The sequence below is a fragment of the Oncorhynchus gorbuscha genome, linkage group LG03 (genome assembly GCF_021184085.1).
Source record: "Oncorhynchus gorbuscha isolate QuinsamMale2020 ecotype Even-year linkage group LG03, OgorEven_v1.0, whole genome shotgun sequence".
Classification (NCBI taxonomy): Eukaryota; Metazoa; Chordata; class Actinopteri; order Salmoniformes; family Salmonidae; genus Oncorhynchus; species Oncorhynchus gorbuscha.
Genome location: NC_060175.1, coordinates 34,937,340 through 34,956,096, shown reverse-complemented (window position 1 = coordinate 34,956,096; position 18,757 = coordinate 34,937,340). Strand labels below are relative to the sequence as shown.

The window sequence follows — 18,757 nt, the reverse complement described above, 5'->3', positions numbered from 1 at the left end:
AGTTCATTTTTTTAGCTCTAAGAGGTACACTATTGGACAATTCTGTTCTTCTGTTATAAAGCGATTGGATAGAAGCACTGTCAATCTCACTCATACAAAAACCACCACGCCTCTTTTTGGCTTTTATTTCCGCTTGTGTTCACATCACTTTGACTTTACGGAAACAAGTACATCATTTGAGGTTGATTCCTGCATTTGTGATTGCATTCCATCGCCTACACTCTCTTATCAAAAAGTTTGTTTAATAAATGTAATTCGTTTTGAGTTCTAGACGGATATTTTCTTCACACCTCATGATTTTGTAGCCTCTACTTGTGAGAGGGAGTAAAACGTTACTCACACTGGCATAATTTCCAGAGGACTGTTTTTACTGATACGCAGGAAGAAAAGTTTTGTGTAGCTCGACAGCTAACGTTTGTGTTTAGTTACCTTTATTTCATCAAACACATTAATTAATTGTAACGTAAGGAGTTTAATGTATGAGTTTATTGAATGAATATTAGTTTATCGTAAATGTTGTCAATCGTGTTGTGTCATTAACTTACTGAACGTAACTAGAGTTCAAGGCACAGCCAGTAACGCTAACTGCTGAGGTTGCGACAGGAGCAGATAGCGAGCTAACTACCAGTCATGGCAGACTCGAGCAACAACCACCCGAAGACCCTCAATTTTAATGTGGGGGTACTTGGGCATGTCGACAGCGGGAAGACGTCGCTTGCCAGGGCGCTCAGCAGCACAGCGTCCACGGCTGCCTTTGACAAGAACCCCCAGTCCCGAGAGAGAGGCATCACCCTGGATCTCGGCTTCTCCTCCTTCAACGTGGACCTCCCCGAGCAGCTGCGGGAGGACCCCGGGGGCCACGGCTACGAGAACCTGCAGTTCACGCTGGTGGACTGTCCTGGACACGCGTCCCTCATTCGCACCATCATTGGGGGTGAGAGAAGTGAATGAGAATATCATATTACTGCAGAGAGAAATCGATACCCTAACCGTAATAGCAAGACAGCAAATGTTCAGGTGTTGACACCTGTGTAATGGTGGAAATCCCATCACTCACACTAAATGACTGTACATGACACGTAGTGACATATTTCAACTGTCCAGTCGGCCGTCTGACATCTCCTGGTACTCTAGCAAAGAGTTTGACAGCCAGCTTCAATAATGGCAAATGGGAACATACTGGGGCTGCAGAATAAATAGTACACATTATAGAGGTCGACCGATTTATGATTTTTCAATGCCGATACCTAATACTGATTATTGGAGGACCAAAACTTTATCGGCCAATTATTTTATTTGTAATAATGACAATTACAACAATACTGAATGAACACTTATTTTAACTTAATATAATACATCAATAAAATCAATTTATCCTCAAGTAAATAATGAAACGTGTTCAATTTGGTTTGAATAATGCAAAAACAAAATGTTGGAGAAGAAAGTAAAAGCGCAATATGTGCTATGTAAGAAAGCTAACATTTCAGTTCCTTGCTCAGAACATGAGAACATATTTACATTTACATTTGAAAGCTGGTGGTTCCTTTTAACATGAGTCGTCAATATTCCCAGGTAAGACGTTTTAGGTTGTCGTTATTATAGGAATTATAGGACTATTTCCCTCTATACCATTTGTATTTCATTAACCTTTGACTATTTGATGTTCTTAAAGACACTTTAGTATTGCCAGTGAAACAATATAGCTTCCGTCCCTCTAGTTAGCGTGAGCTAACAAGCTAGCCATTTCACTTCAGTTACACCAGCCTCATCTCAGGAGTTGATATGCTTGAAGTCATAAACAGCGCAATGCTTTACGCACAACAAAGAGCTGCTTGCAAAACGCATGAAAGTGCTGTTTGAATGAATGTTTACGACCTGCTTATGCCTACCACCGCTCAGTCAGATACTTGTATGCCTGTATGCTCAGTCAGATTATATGCAACGCAGGACACGCCAGATAATATCTGGTAATATCATCAACCATGTGTAGTTAACTAGTGATTATGATTGATTGTTTTTTATAAGATACGTTTAATGCTAGCTAGCAACTTACCTTGGCTTACTGCATTTGCGTAACAGGCAGTCTCCTTGTGGAGTGCAACGAGAGAGAGGCAGGTCAGGTCGTTATTGCGTTGGACTAGTTAACTGTAAGGGTGCAAGATTGGATCCCCCGAGCTGACAAGGTGAAAATCTGTTGTTCTGCCTCTGAACAATGCAGTTAACCCACCGTTCCGAGGCCATCATTGAAAATAAGAATGTGTTCTTAACTGACTTGCCTAGTTAAATAAAGGTAAACAAAAAACAAAAAATTGGTGCACAAAAATACCAATTTCCGATTGTTATGAAAACTTGAAATCGGCCCTATTTAATCGGCCATTCCGATTAATCGGTCGACCTCTAGTACACAAACACCTGATACAAATATACATTATTTCTTGACTCAACCATTTAATGCAGCCATTACATGGTTAACCCACACTGATTGACTGGCCCCTCCACTAGCCTGTGGCTTGGAAAGGAAGAGAGAGAGGAGGAATGGGTAGAAGTCTCCAGGAGGACATGAGAATTCCTTATGCCCCAGCTAAACCCTGCTTAGTCATTCCCCCTTTCTTTCTTGCTACAATCTCCCTTTCTCTCTCTCCTCAGTCCTGAGGAGTGTTCTTTGGCTTTATCCACATTTTATTATTTTTGTTTAATTATTTCTAGGTAAGAAATTGACTATGTATGCTGTAAGTGGAGACTGCTTTGACAGGGCTGAGAGGTGAGGGTATGCATTGGTGGGAGAAGGTGATTGAAACTGAAGGTAAGCAGGATAAGGAGAGCACACATACAGTGGGAGTGTGGCCTGAGTCAGTGTATATGGCTGGTAGTTGGCTATATAAAGCCAGTGTGTCCCTGTGGATGGCAAATGCTGTGGATTAGGGCAGAAGGAAGGTGTGGGGATCAGGGTATGTAATAAACTTCCTCTCCTGTCCCCAGTGGGGAAAGCACAGGAAAGAAAGAAAGCCAAAGAGAGGCAGAGGAAAGAAAGACTGCCAAAGTGAAGGAAAGAAAAGAGGGAGAGGAAAGACAACTAAGTGAGCTGGGGCTCTAATTTCAGCCATCTAGCCCTTCTCCCTTGTCTACATCTTTATCCTTTGTACCCCCCCTCTTCTCTCCCTCTCTTCGTTATTATTCTTGGTTCTCTGTTGCTGTTTCTCCATTGGTCGCTCAACTTATGACTGGTCCTTTGGGCCCTGTGTAGATGAGCTGTAACCATGCAGTGCTGAGTGGTCACAATCATTTCGCGGCAGTAGTTTTGGACTGGGGTATTTATTATAGACAAGCCATATAGCATACATACAAGTCTAATAGTGAGTGTGTGTGTGTTTCAGGGGCTCAAATCATAGACTTGATGATGCTGGTGGTAGACGTGGTGAAGGGGATCCAGACCCAGACAGCAGAGTGTCTGCTGATAGGGGAGCTGACCTGCCCCCGCATGGTGGTCATTCTCAACAAGACTGACCTGCTGCCGCCCAACAAGAGACAGACCGCCATCGACAAGATGACCAAGAGACTGCACAAGACACTGGAGAACACCAGGTAACACACACACCAGGCCCCCAGTGTCCTTTCTGGAGAGTGAAGTCACCAGTTCTGCGGGTCGGCTACTATGTAGCAACCTAGCGGTGCCAAAGCTCTGGGCCTGTATCCACAATGCATTTCAGAGGAGAACATGTGTCCTAGGTGCTGAGAATCGAGACATTTTACTCCTACTCTTATGGGTAAAAATGAAAGCTATGCAAGAAGGGCTTAAGTCATAAGAGATACCAAGTCGACAGATTATTTAGGACGCCTCATAAGCTGTCCTAACCGGTTAATAGTTACCAGCAGGTGTCTTGATAATAGAAAAATGCAGCGAGTAAGTGGTTCCTGCACCACATGCAACTGCTTTGCAGTTGTTGAAAGAATGTTTTGATATTTCTATACAATAAATCTATAAATAATGTAGACCTACATGCTCTTGTCTTTGACAATGATTTCACATGAGGCCTATTACACGATATGCCTAAATACATAGAACCGCTAGGCTAATAAATATGTCTAATTGGGCATGTTTATAAGTTGGGAAATTGAAGGAATCTAGGGCTTATGTTTGATTGTTTGATGAAAATGATAGACCTTTCAAACATTGTATGCAACATTATCAGCAAGTGACATTGATGCCTACTGTGCCAAATCGATGTAGATATGTTAAATAGGAGTGACGAGTGTGTCGATATAATGGTATTGTCAAAATTCCACTTTTAACAACCATCAGAATTGTTTGTTTTTTTAAGTTTATGCATGCCAACATATTAAGCAATCATTAAGAGTAGGCAAAGTGATCGTGTCAGTCGGAAATGATATAAAACGTTTTACCATTGAAACATTTGAACATTCACTTTCATTGTGGTTGTCTGAAGAAATGTGCTATAGAGTTCACAGCTGGCAACGCCTCATCAGGATTGGTTATTCCCCAATTTGCAACATGTCAATGAGCGTCATCACTGTCTTTCCTTTGTGGTACCTCAACTGTTGTGATTACCAGCTGAGATAAACTTTTATGGGGTTGATTTAGTCTGGGCCCTGTCTTAACATCATCCTAAAACCTACTCTTGAGTTTGGATTTTTTTTTGGTCTTTAAGCAGGTTTTAACAGGATTCTAAGAACATTTCTGGGATGCTTTGTAGATATCTAGGTCTGACCTAGAAAGCCTGTAAATTACGATCTAGATCGCCAGTATTGCCAAACACATTTAGTTTAGACGGCTGTTTTGTGCTCTAAAATGTATTTATTATGATCAAGTTCGATCCACACTGTGAATTATTTTTAAGTTTGCTACAAATCAAGATACTGACACACGGGATCAGGTGCTGACACAGACCAATCATGGCCGGCAGGCTATTAGGAGGCTCCATAGACATTAAGGCAGGATGAAAACGACTACATTGACCATGATCCTTTGCTGCTTATTGCCACTTTCACGGTGATCCTTAGCTATTTTTTGGGGTGCCATTCAGCCCCATTCAGCAATAATGGCGTGCTTCAAAATCAAATACTACCAGCTTCATGAGTCATTACGAGTTTTGCATAGGAATACATGGATGACATCAATGCTATCACTGTCTTCTGGTTTTAATGTCTATGACACACACACACAAAATAATTCTAACCCTCGTTTCATCCCCTGTTGGATAGATTTAAAGACTGTCCTGTGATTGCCTTGTCAGCAAAGCCTGGGGGTCCTGAGGCCCCTGAAACAGAGGAGCCCCATGGAGTGCCTGAGTTAATAGAGGTAAAGACCCTGGACACACTGGTGCCCCAGGAAGTGCCTGCGCTATTAGCAGTTTGGCTTAATATTCTGACTGATGTGTAGAAGGCTTCAATGATACATACAGTAAGATTCAGTAAAAGGCCACTCTTACAGAACAAAGAGGTATGACAGACACGGTCAGGTCAGGGGTTCTGCCCTATAATTAAATCACAAGAGACACTGTCAGGAAGTGTTGATGAAACCACAGGATACACACTCAACACTACTATATGGCTCTCTGTGTGTATGACTGAATCACACTCATGCCTACAAGGACGTTACAATGTTAATGAGAGCAGTTTTGACTTTGTGTGTGTGTGTGTGTCCTAGTTGTTGAAGAGCCAGACGTACCTCCCTCACAGAGATCCGGGGGGAGCTCTGCTGATGGCAGTGGACCACTGCTTCTCCATCCGTGGTCAGGGCACAGTCATGACGGGAACCATCCTACAGGGGGCGCTGGCTGTCAATGACACTGTGGAGATCCCTGCGCTCAAGGTATGGTCACTTACCACAGAACAATGATGTACATGACCACTAAAATAAGTCTTGATCAGTGGTTCTCAACCTCAATCCCACATGTCTATAGACCAGAAACCATTTTCTGTGACATTGCAGAACATTAGTGTGTATTAGCCAATTTAACTTGTTCTAATTTTAGGTTATGTGGTCCTATAAAGAGACTATAGCATGATGGTAGTCCCTGCTTCCAGAAAGGTTGAGAATCATTGATGTAGTAGAAGAGCCCTGATTCAGATGACCTGGATGGCTGGAGTAGAAGATAAAAGCTACAGAGATGTTTTGGGAAGTTCAGAAGTTGACTGCAAGAGGAGAGGGGGAGGGATGGGAGTGGAGGATGTGTCTGTGTTTTGGGGGAGACTGGGGAGGAGGGGTTGGGTATTGGCAGTACAGGAGCTGGCTAATTCAGATCAGATGCAGTTGTAGGCCAGCCCAGTTTATTATCTTGAACCTTACTGTCAACTGGTGTCATCATAACATCCTCCACCGGGTGGCAGCAGAACCCTGTATTAACCAGCAGGTAGTGTTGGAGAGAAATTGTGGTTAGGCTACACCAACCATACTCACCCACTCACAACATAAAAACAACACTCAAAGATTATTCTGTTATACACTGAACAAAAAATATAAGCAACATGTAAAGTGTTAGTCCCATGTGTCATGAGCTGAAATAAAAGATCCCAGAAATATTCCATACACACAGAAGGCTTATTTCTCTCATTCTCTGTTAGTGAGAATTTCTCCTTTGCCAAAATAGGTGTGGCATATCAAGAAGCTGATTAAACAGCATGATCATTACACAGGTGCACCTTGTGTTGGGACAACAAAAGTTTTTGTTTTGTCACACAACACAATGCAACAGATGTCTCAAGTTTTGGTAAAGCAATTGGTATGCTGACTGCAGGAATGGCCACCAGAGCTGTTGCCAGAAAATCCGGCTTCTTCACCTGTGGGAAGATCTGAGATCAGCCACCCGGACAGCTGGTGAAACTGTATATTTGCACAATCAAATCATTTCTACACAAACTGACAGAATCCATCTCAGGGAAGCTCAACTGTACTGGGCAGATGGCAGCGTGTAGGTTCGTGTGGGCGAGCGGTTTGCTGATGTCAGCATTGTGAACCGAGAGCCCCATGGTGGGGGTATGGGCAACAAATTTAATTGCATTTTATTGATGGCCATTTGAATGCACAGAGATACCGTGATGAGATATTGAGGCACATTCCTCATCCTCATGTTTCAGCATGATAATGAACGGCACCATGTCGTAAGGATATGTACACAATTCCTGGAAGCTGAAAATGTTCCAGTTCCTCCATGGCCTGAATACTCAGCAGACATGTCACCCATTGAGGATGTTTGGGATGCTCTGGATCAACGCGTATGTGTCCCAGTTCCCGCCAATATCCATCAAATTTGCATAGCCATTGAAGGCTATATGCTCAGGAGATGTCACACTGTGTAAGGCAAGTGGTCATGACACCAGATACTGACTGGTTTTCTGATCCACGCCCCTACCTTTTTTAGGTATCTGTGACCAACAGATCCATATCTGTATTCCCAGTCATGTGAAATCCATAGATTAGGGCTTAATGAATTTATTTCAATTAACTGAATTCCTTATATGAACTGTTAACTCAGTAAAATCATTGAAATTGTTGTATTTTATATTTTTGTTCAGTGTAATATTGAACATGTTCAGACTCTGTCAATTGTATACCTAACCTTGCACAAACAATCAATAGAGCTGATGAGGAAGTTTGATAGTCTCTCTGTGTTTGTCTTTTAACCCCTAGGTGACCAAGAAAGTGAAGTCAGTTCAGATGTTCCGGCGGCCGGTGGCCGGGGCCATGCAGGGTGACCGGGTGGGCGTGTGTGTGACCCAGTTTGACCCTAAACTGCTAGAACGGGGGGTGGTGTGTACCCCTGGTTCCCTACACACCCTCCACGCAGCCATCATCTCTGTCAGAAAGATTGGCTACTTCAAGGGTTCCCTGGCCACCCGTGCCAAGTTCCACATCACCGTGGGACATGAGACTGTCATGGCCAGGGTCACCTTCTTCGGTCTGCCCCCTGGAGAGACCCACCAGACCTCCACTACGGACCCCCAGCTACCCACCTCAGACCCCCACGCTTCTGAGTCAGAATTTAGACCCCTGGACACACCCTTCTCTTTTGACCGGGAGTACTTCCACCAGGATGAGTATGTGATTGGCCAACGGGAGGCCGGCGGGGCGGGACAAGACCCTCAGCAGTGGGCGCTGCTGGAGTTTGAGCATCCGGTCACATGTCCCACTCTCTGCCTGGTGATTGGCTCCAAGCTGGATACAGACATTCACGCCAACGTGTGCCGACTGGCGTTCCAGGGGCGTCTGCTGGAGGGTTTTGAGGAGAAGAGCTACTCTGAGACTACACTACTCAGACTACGTATCTACAAGACCAAACACAAGGAGGGACAGGTGGAGAGGGTGAGTGGACCCCCTGCCACACACAGACACATCTTCCACCCCCTCACTCCCCTAATAGGCTGTACACACACACACCCTTCCCATCAGTCTTTGTGCTTGGCTCTCTGTCCTTGTTCCTCTGCCCCCTCCCCTTCCTGTATTCTGGTCCATGTTCCTCTGCCCCCCTCCCCTTCCTGTATTCTGGTCCATGTTCCTCTGCCCCCTTCCTGTCTTCTGGTCCTTGTTCCTCTGCCCCCTCCCCTTCCTGTATTCTGGTCCATGTTCCTCTGCCCCCTCCCCTTCCTGTATTCTGGTCCATGTTTCTCTGCCCCCTCCCCTTCCTGTATTCTGGTCCATGTTTCTCTGCCCCCTCCCCTTCCTGTATTCTGGTCCATGTTTCTCTGCCCCCTCCCCTTCCTGTATTCTGGTCCATGTTTCTCTGCCCCCTCCCCTTCCTGTATTCTGGTCCATGTTTCTCTGCCCCCTCCACTTCCTGTATTCTGGTCCATGTTTGGATGTTTCTCATTATCCTTGTTTGGATGTTTCTCATTACTGGTGGCACTGGAGAGATTTTCAAGGACTGAGCTCCCATTGTGGACACACACACACACACACACACACACACACACACACACACACACACACACACACACACACACACACACACACACACACACACACACACACACACACACACACACACACACACACACACACACACACACACACACACACACACACACACACACACACACACACACACACACACACACACAGAGTCCCGGCGATGCGGCGTGGAGAAGAATGCAGGGCCTTTGCGTGTGCTGGGCTGTGACACAGGCGTGTGTCCCCCTGACGCCAGTGGCTACAGCCAGGCTGGTGCTGTTTGGATCTGAGTGGCACAGGAATATACCCACATCCACATGGCTCTCTGCATTCCCCCAGGCCCTCACTCTGGCCCCTGCTCTCTCACGCTCATCTCTATTTCTCTCTCTTTGAGTCCTCAATCCATTATGCTTTTCGATCTCTCACCTTTACCGTCTTTCTCCCTGGCTCGATCTCGCTCTTGTAATATATTCAATGACTTATTTTGTCATTTAATTCAACACTCGGACTATTTTGTTGTTCCTCAGTTTATCTTCCCCTTTTGACTCATAAGAGTCTTATCTGCCTCGTTGCTCCTGCCTGTTTGTCTCAGTGTTGTCTGCAGCCAGCAGCGTGTCTGTGTGTACACAGTACGCGTCCTCTCTCAGGATCACTCACAGGTCAGAGGTCAAGTGTATGGACAAGTTTTACTGCTTTTAGGCTGTTACACATAGGTCGTTGACCCTGAGGTTGATCCTCTCCCTGTGAGGTCAGACTCTGGTCTTGTGACATGGGTTCCCCTCCCAGAATGAGGAAGTCCTATTTGTTTTGTTTTTGTCTAAGAGGACAAATATCTGAGTTTGAGATATGGCTTTGTCATCCCGTAGTCACTGGGTTGTTTTATTAGGATCCCCGTTAGCAGTTGCAAATGCAGCAGCTACTCTTCCTGGGGTCCACATAGAACATGACCTAATACAGAACAAAAATAGACAGGAACAGCTCAAGGACAGAACATACATTTAAAATAAGAGTATAATTTTAACCAACTGTAGCTTATCAGCGGTGACTCATCAGTCAGAACCGAATGTCAGTGAGCGAGGGAAGGAAGTGACAAAGGGGGAGAAGTGGCGAGGGAAAGAGCAGTGCCCTCCCTTTATCGGATCAGTGACGGGTGAGAGAGTCTCTGTGATGGACAGATACAAAACAGAAGAAAACATGCGAAGAGGAATGAGAGGACAGACAGACGGCAGTCCTAGGGGAATGTGGCTCAGAGCAGGGTTGGGACAGGGGACAAAACAGTGTCATGGTGGGGTCAGCCACCCCCCCACCATTCACTATGGCGACAGAGTGGCAGCATGGCAACACGCAAGATCATGCAGCAGTGTGTGTTAGATCATAGAGAGGAACATGAAAAACAAACACAAATCATTAAGGGATATGCTGGAGCGTTAGTTAATAATGGTATTTGTATGATATTTGTCACAGGAAACTGCTCATTTAATGATCATATTATTTAAGTGTATTGCAGTACAATAAGGATATTTTGTTGTATCTGTCATTGGTGCCTCTCTCAAGTCTCCTCCTCCTTCTGGTCAGGTGACAGACGACTACACTGTGATTGGCCGAAATCTCTTCAAGAAGGAGACCAACCTGCAGTTGTTTGTGGGGTTAAAGGTCACGCTGTCGACCGGCGAGGAGGGGGTCATCGAGGGCGGCTTCGGACAGAGTGGGAAGTTTAAGATCCGGGTGCCAGGTATGTAGGCATGGGCCTGTATGAATGTGTTAATGATAAAACAGACCTCCCTGCTGAGCGGTTTAAAGCAGCGTATGGGTGTATGATCACATCTGACCAACAGATATCAGCCATTTTATATGAATTTCCTGCCGTTTGTACATGTTGAAACGCCACCACCCTTCGTTGACACTCACCAGTACTGCACACGGCCGTCGATCATTATGCTGTGTCTTTCCTTCTACTTCCCGTGGTTGTCCGTGGTCCGTTCGTTGTCAGAATCAGGATGTTGTGTGCTGGGAATCCCTCTACAGGATCCTCTGGGGGTAGCTCTGGTTCCGGGGGAAGTCTGCACCCTGTTTATTTTACCTTCTGTCGCTCCTCTCACCTCCGACCCACAGAGGCTCCACACTGGGCCCGGCGGGAAGAGAACTAAAACATTTAGAAAGAGAACCGTACCTACTTCCTCTCAACTCACTCGCACTGGTGTACACACTCACAAACATGCTCTTATATATACACTGACATACTTGGCTAGTCACTTAAGACATTCAGCATGCTCATTGCTCATTCACTCTCATAGTTTGCCCTCTGCTGTGTGTTCTTCTGACCTCTCATCCCCTACAAGCCCCTTAGGGCCACCCTAACAATAAAAATAATAATAATTAAAATACATTTTTGTTGAACGGACCCGAGAACAATCGGGTCCATTCGGGTTCAGGTTTGATGACAACCAGACCTAGACCCGGCCTGTACCCGATTGGACCGAGTGATGATAAAAATATGTTTATCAACCAAGTTGATCTTCTGGTTAACAAATAGCCTATAGCCAACATATAATGACCTATGGGTCCACTCTGTTCTATCAGCTGTAGTTGCATAGACCCAATGACAATCAAACAGGACCCGACCTGGACACGAGGGAAAAGTTTGATTTATGAATCCAGACCCTCTCGGGTATTCAGGTTCCATTTGACATTTGTGTCATTTAGCAGACGGTCTTATTCAGAGTGACATACATACATACATACATACATACATACACACACGCACGCACGCACGCACGCACGCGCACACACACGCGCACACACACACACACACACACACACACATACATACATACATCGGACTTATACTTTGTCTATGTGATATGTCAGCCTGTAATTAAAATGATAAAATACATGTTCATTATGTTGTTTAATGCAAAAAAACCAACTTGTTATACGTTTGTGGTGATAGCTTTAGGAGGATCATTTAATATTTTTTGTAATTATGCTGAATAAGGGGTGTGTGTGTGCTGACTCCATTTACAAAAAGGAAAGTGAAGTTCAAGCATTGATGAACTGGATTTTATTTGAAATGACACCACACTGATTAATTTGTGTGTGTGTGTGAGCGGTGTGAGCTAAGGCCAAGTGAGTTCTGTAGATCTGAGATTCTGCCTGGCTTGTAACCATAACAACCTCCTCTGTGGCGCCATGTGATGCGGGTAGATGAGGTCAGCCAGTGCGAAGGTTTGCTCAGGGAACATTTCTCACCTCTACGTGAGTGGAACAACAAGCAAACAAACATGTCAAACGCACACACACACACACACACACAGGAAGGGATGCCCCAGAGGAATCCACAGCACGTGCCCAGTCGCCTGAGGTCTGTCAGACACCAGAATAAATGTCAGCCAGAACAGAACCGCCACATAGAACCCTGACAGAGAGACAGAGTCAAGGTTCTTTCACGACCTTGAGAGTGAAACGGGAACCGTGAGACAAGACCACAACTGCTTAATAAGTTAAGGAGACAATGACTGGTGGGACAAAGTTGCATGTGTGATTGGATGCCCAATCTGGACGGCAAATATCAGATGAAACATGACTGAGTCAGGACTGTGACCTTTGTCTCCACTCTATCAGCAGCAGGATCAGGAGGCTGAGGTTGGCGATCCAGTTCAGGTTCAGCAGACCACAGTGGCTCCAGCATTGTCACTCTTTAAGTAGAGCAGAGAGAGGATCACTATCTATCTGTTCCCCCTCTCATCTCCTATCTCTGTCATCGTCAGTGTAAAGAGCAGATGTACTGTTGACCCTGAGACACCACTATAGAGCAGAGAGAGGATCACTATCTATCTGTTCCCCCTCTCATCTCCTATCTCTGTCATCGTCAGTGTAAAGAGCAGATATACTGTTGACCCTGAGACACCACTATAGAGCAGAGAGAGGATCACTATCTATCTGTTCCCCCTCTCATCTCCTATCTCTGTCATCGTCAGTGTAAAGAGCAGATGCAATGTTGACCCTGAGACACCACTATAGAGCAGTAAGAATGGGACTAGTGATGTGGACGTTTTTAAAAGTGACTTGTGTGGTCTAGCGGTCTAAGCTGCTGCCTCCAGATCACATACACAGAGTATACCAAACATTTGGAACACCTTCCTACACTTAACAAAAATATAAACGCAACATGTAAAGTGTTGGTCCCATGTGTCATGAGCTGAAATAAAAGATTCCAGAAAATTCTGTTCACACAGAAAGCTTATTTCTGTCTTTTTTATGTGCACAAATTAGTTTACATCTCTGTTGGTGAGAATTTCTCCTTTGCCAAGATATGCCACACCTGTCAGGTGGCTGGATTATCAAGAAACTGATTAAACGGCATAATCATTACACAGGTGCACCTTGTACTGGGGACCATAAGGCCACCCTAAAATGTGCACTCTTGTCTCACAACACATTGCAACAGATGTTATTTTTTTATTTTACCAGGTAGTCCAGTTGAGAGAGAGTTCTCATTTACAACTGCGACCTGGCCAAGATAAAGCAAAGCAGTGCGACAAAAACAACTACACAGAGTTACACATAGGATAAACAAACGTACAGTCAAAAACACAATAGAAAACTCTATGTACAGCGTGTGCAAATATACTAAGGTTAGGGAGGTAAGGCAATAAATAGGCCATTGTGGCAAAATAATTACAATTTAGCATTAACACTGGAGTGATGGACATGCAGATGATGATGTGCAAGTAGATACTGTGGTGCAAAAGAGCCAAAAATAAATAACAATAGGGGGATGAGGTAGTTGGGTGTGCTATTTACAGATGGGCTGTGTACAGGTACAGTGATCAGTAAGCTGCTCTGACAGCTGATGCTTGAAGTTAGTGAGGGAAATATAAGTCTCCAGCTTCAGTCATTTTTGCAATTCGTTCCAGTCATTGGCAGCAGAGAACTGGAAGGAAAGGCGGCCAAAGGGGGTGTTGGTTTTGGGGATGACCAGTGAAATATACCTGCTGGAGCACGTGCTACGGGTGGATGTCGCAAAGACTGATAGATGATCTGGAGCCAGTGGGTTTGGTGCCAAATATGTGGCGAGGGCCAGCCAATGAGAGCGTACAGGTCGCAGTGGTGGGTATTTTATGGGGCTTTGGTGACAAAACGGATGGCAGGGTATTGAAGACTATTTTGTAAATTACATCGCCGAAGTCAAGGATCATTAGGATAGTCAGTTTTATGAGGGTATGTTTGGCAGCATGTGTGAAGGAGGCTTTGTTGCGAAATAGGAAGCCAATTCTAGATTTAACTTTGGAATGGAGATGTTTGATATGGGTCTGGAAGGAGAGTTTACAGTCTCATCTAGTCATGAGGGGTGGTCTTGACAGAAGCAGGCAGTGATCGCTGAGATCCTGGTTGAAGACAGCAGAGGTGCATTTAGAGGGCAAGTTGGTCATGATGACATCTATGAGGGTGCCCATGTTTACTGATTTAGGGTTGTACCTGGTAGGTTCCTTGGTCATTTGTGTGAGATTGAGGGCATCTAGTTTAGATTGTAGGACGTCTGGGGTGCTAAACATATGCCAGTTTAGGTCACCTAACAGTATGAACTCTGAAGATGGATGGGGAGCAATTGATTCACATATGGTGTCCAGGGCACAGCTGGGGGTTGAGGGGGGTCTATAACAAGCGGCAACAGTGAGAGACTTATTTCTGGAAAGGTGGATTTTTAAAAGTAGAAGCTCGAATTGTTTGGCACAGACCTGGATAGTATGACAGACCTCTGCACGCTATCTCTGCAATAGATTGCAACTCCGCCCCCTTTGGCAGTTCTATCTTGACGGAAAATGTTGTAGTTGGGGATGGAAATATCAGGATTTTTGGTGGCCTTCCTAAGCCAGGTTTCAGACACGGCTAGGACATCAGGGTTGGCGGAGTGTGCTTAAGCAGTGAAGAAAATATATATACATAGTCGCTTTAACTATACATTCATGTACATACTACCTCATTCCAGGGTTTTGCTTTATTTTTTCTATTTTCTACATTGTAGAATAATATTGAAGACATCTAAACAATGAAATGACACATGGAATCATGTAGTAACCAAAAAAGTGTTTCAGATTCTTCAAAGTAGCCACCCTTTGCCTTGATGACAGCTTTGCCCACTCTTGGCATTCTCATAACCAGCTTCATGAGGTAGTCACCTGGAATGCATTTCAATTTAACGGGTGTGTCTTCTTAAAAGTCCATTTGTAGAATTTCTTTCCTTAATGTGTTTGAGACAATCAGTTGTGGTGTGACAAGGTGGGGGAATATACAGATGATATCCCTATTTGGTCAAAGACCAAGTCCATATTATGGCAGGAATAGCTCAAATAAGCAAATAGAAACGACAGACCATCATTACTTTAAGACATGAAGGTCAGTCAATATGGAACATTTCAATAACTTTGAAACTAACTTCAAGTGCAGTTGCTAAACCATTAAGCGCTATGATGAAACTCACTTTCATGAGAACCTCCACAGGAAAGGAAGACTCAGAGTTACCCCTGCTGCAAGTTCAATAGTTTCCAGCCTCAGAAATTGCAGCCCAAATAAATGCTTCAAAGAGTTCAAGTAACAGACACATCTCAACATCAACTGTTCAGAGGAGACTGCGTGAATCAGGCCTTCTTGTTCAAACTGCTGCAAAGAAACCACTACTAACGGACACCAATAAGAATAGACTTGCTTGGGCCAAGAAACACAAGCAATGGACATTACACCGGTGGAAATCTGTCCTTTGGTCTGATGAGTCCAACTTTGTGATTTTTGTTTCTAACCGGTGTGTCTTTATGAGACGCAGAGTAGGTGAACGGGTGATCTCTGCATGTGTGGTACCCACCGTGAGGCATTGAGGAGGAGGTATGATGGTGCTTTGCTGGTGACGCTGTCTGTGAATTCAAGGCACACTTAACCAGCATGGCTACCACATAATTCTGCAGTGATACGCCATCCCATCTGGTTTGCGGCTAGTGGAACTATCATTTGTTTTTCAACAGGACAACACACCTCCAGGCTGTGTGAGGGCTATTTGACCAAGAAGGAGAGTGATGGAGTGCTGCATCAGATGACCTGACCTCAACCCAATTGATATGGTTTGGGATAAATTGAACCGTAGAGTGGAAAAGCAATCAACAATTGCTCAGCCTATGTGGGAACTCCTTCAAGACTGTTGGGAAAGCATTCCAGGTGATGCTGGTTGAGAAAATTCCAAGTGTGTGTAATTCCAAGTGTGTGTCATCAAGGCAAAGGGTGGCCACTTTGAAGAATCTAAAATCAAACATATATTATGATTTGTTTAACATGTTTTTGGTTACTACATGATTCCATGTGTGTTATTTCAGTTTTGATGTATTCAACTACTTTTCTACAATGCAGAAAATAGTCAAAATAAATCAAAACATTGGATTGAGTAGATGTCCAAACCTTTGACTGGTGATGTATACAATTCCTCTGTCCTATCCAATAAACAAACTATATGTGAATACTTTTTTTTTAAAGGTGGGAAATATGACTTGTATAAACTAACAGCAATTATAATTAGAATTTGAATTCTCTTTCTTTATCTCTCCCTCTCTCTCTTCCCCAATTTCTTCTCTTCAGAGGGTCTCAGTCTAGAGACTAAGCAGCTCCTCTCCTCCTCTGTCAAGAAGAGAGTTAAGGGTGGTGCTAAGGGGGAACCAGCCAAAGAGGATGATGCCAAGACAGACTCTCAGCCAATCTGCATCAACCTTCGATTCAAGAGATACGTCTTTGACCCCCACAAGAAGATGGTTCAGAGCTGACCTCTGCAGCAGCTATAGGATGATACCTGTGATGTCGTGTAAAAAAAAAAATGTTGCTTAAAAGCTGATCTCCGTTCATGGGGAAAGTATTGCTCACTATATTTTCAATGCATTTTTCTGCGATCGTCGCAGCCGTCTAAGGCACTGCATCTCAGTGCAAGAAGCATCACTACAGTCCCTGGTTCGATTACAGGCTGTATCACATCCGGACGTGATTGGGAGTCCCATCGGGCGGCTCACAATTGGCCCAGCGTCGTGAGAATTTGGCCGGGGTAGGCTGTCATTGTAAATAAGAATTAGTTCTTAACTGACTTGCCTAGTTAAATAAAGGTTAAAAAAAATTTAAATAAATAAAAATGTAAACAAAAAAGGTGCACAAGTGTTGTTTGTATGTGTTTACCCTCCACTATACCACTACCATGTTACAGTGATGATGGATAGAGGAGAGAGAGGACAGTCGTTCATAGACCATGTAGAGCCTGGCCTCTGTATCTGGGGAACAGATGCTTCCATCTTCTCTTCCACACAGACTGAGGACCTAAAATTCTCACCTGAATTCCCATCAATATATATGTGCTTCTTTGTTTCAACCACATTTTCCCAGTGACAGTAGTGACCGCCTAGGTTTTTTGTCTCATGTTACTCCCCAGTTATCGACATTTTCTGAAATTTTCCAAGCTGTTTAAAGGCACATTCAACTGAGTATGTAAACTTTTGACCCACTGGAATTATGATACAGTGAAATAATCTGTCTGTAAACTAAATTACTTGTGTCATGCACAAAGCAGGTGTCCTAACTGAGTTGAATGTGCCTTTAAACAGCTTGGAAAATTTCAGAAAATGTCATGGCTTTAGAAGCTTCTGATAAATTATGTCAATTAGCCTGAGTCAATTGGAGATGGACCAGTGGATGTATTTCAAGGCCTACCTTCAAAATCAGTGCCTCTTCACTTGACATCATGGGAAAATCAAAAGAAATCAGCTAAGACTTCAGAAAAAAATGTGTACATCTCCACAAGTCTGGTTCATCCTTGGGAGCAATTCCCAAGTGCCTAAAGGTACCACTTTCATCTGCACAAACAATAGTACGCAAGTATAAACATCATGGGACCACGCAGCCGTCATACCGCTCAGGATGTCGGTATGTCTCCTAGACATGAACGTACTTTGGTGCGAAAAGTGCAAATCAATCCCAGAACAAAAGCAAAGGACATTGAAGATGCTGGAGGAAATGGGTACAAAATTATCTATATCCACAGTAAAACAAGTCCTATTCCAAAACTATAGGTTGTTAACAAAAATTTGTGGAGTGGTTGAACAACGAGTTTTAATGACTCCTACTGAAATGTATGTAAACTTCCGACTTCAACTTTATGGCTCTTGCAATTTTCACCTTTCTCTCAACCAATGGGTACACGTTGGGATGCATTTATGTCAAACTTACCCATGTTCTCTTACAGCAAAAGTTACAGACAACGCTCCCCCCCCCCCCACCAGCTGAGGCCCGTCATTGGAAATCCTTTCTCCCAATGGGGGGGTTTCGATGCCATCTGCTCCAAATAGGGATACGTGCTATCAAAGCATTTAGCTCCCTCTGAGACAAGGCCACTACCCAAAACTATTTTAATCAACTTTCATATTGCATTTTGTGTCTGTTGTTATTTCAGTTAAGCCTTAAACTCAAATGAATTGAATATCCTGACTGTCTCTCGCTCTTGCGCTCTTTCTTCCCATATCTATTTCCCCTTTTTTCTCTCTGCCTTAATTAATAGGCATGACCACATTAGCTAGTGTTGCCACAGAAATCATCCGTTTTACAAACGTAACCCATCACCAACTCTCCGCTCTGCTCTCTGATCTCACCCTCATGTTTGGGTGAAAGGTCACCTCTCTGGATATAGACCCGTTAACTCCTTTCATGTGATTTCAAATTTCATTTTTCCCTTTTAATGACATTTACATTTCTGGATGGGTTGCAGCAGACCTGCATTTGTGCCTGATTGCCAGTTGTAATGGGAGAAGTTACTCTTGAGTTTCGATTTGAATAATG

At 44.1% G+C, this 18,757-nt stretch overlaps 1 protein-coding gene across 2 annotated transcripts; it reads left to right on the top strand.

The window, feature by feature from the left end:
• Positions 1-168: 168 nt before the first annotated feature.
• Positions 169-16,968, top strand: eefsec (eukaryotic elongation factor, selenocysteine-tRNA-specific). Of its 2 annotated transcripts, none has more exons than XM_046342328.1 (7): positions 169-934; positions 3,375-3,582; positions 5,221-5,317; positions 5,666-5,830; positions 7,649-8,320; positions 10,481-10,637; positions 15,922-16,511. In XM_046342328.1, the coding sequence occupies exons 1-7, from the start codon at positions 631-633 to the stop codon at positions 15,996-15,998; spliced, it is 1,680 nt and encodes a 559-aa protein (XP_046198284.1). In that variant the 5' UTR covers positions 169-630; the 3' UTR covers positions 15,999-16,511. The 2 variants fall into 2 exon arrangements, with proteins under 2 accessions (XP_046198284.1, XP_046198283.1); XM_046342327.1 differs by lacking the exon at positions 15,922-16,511 and adding an exon at positions 16,526-16,968 and having other exon boundaries at positions 172-934.
• The last annotated feature ends 1,789 nt before the right edge of the window (positions 16,969-18,757 follow it).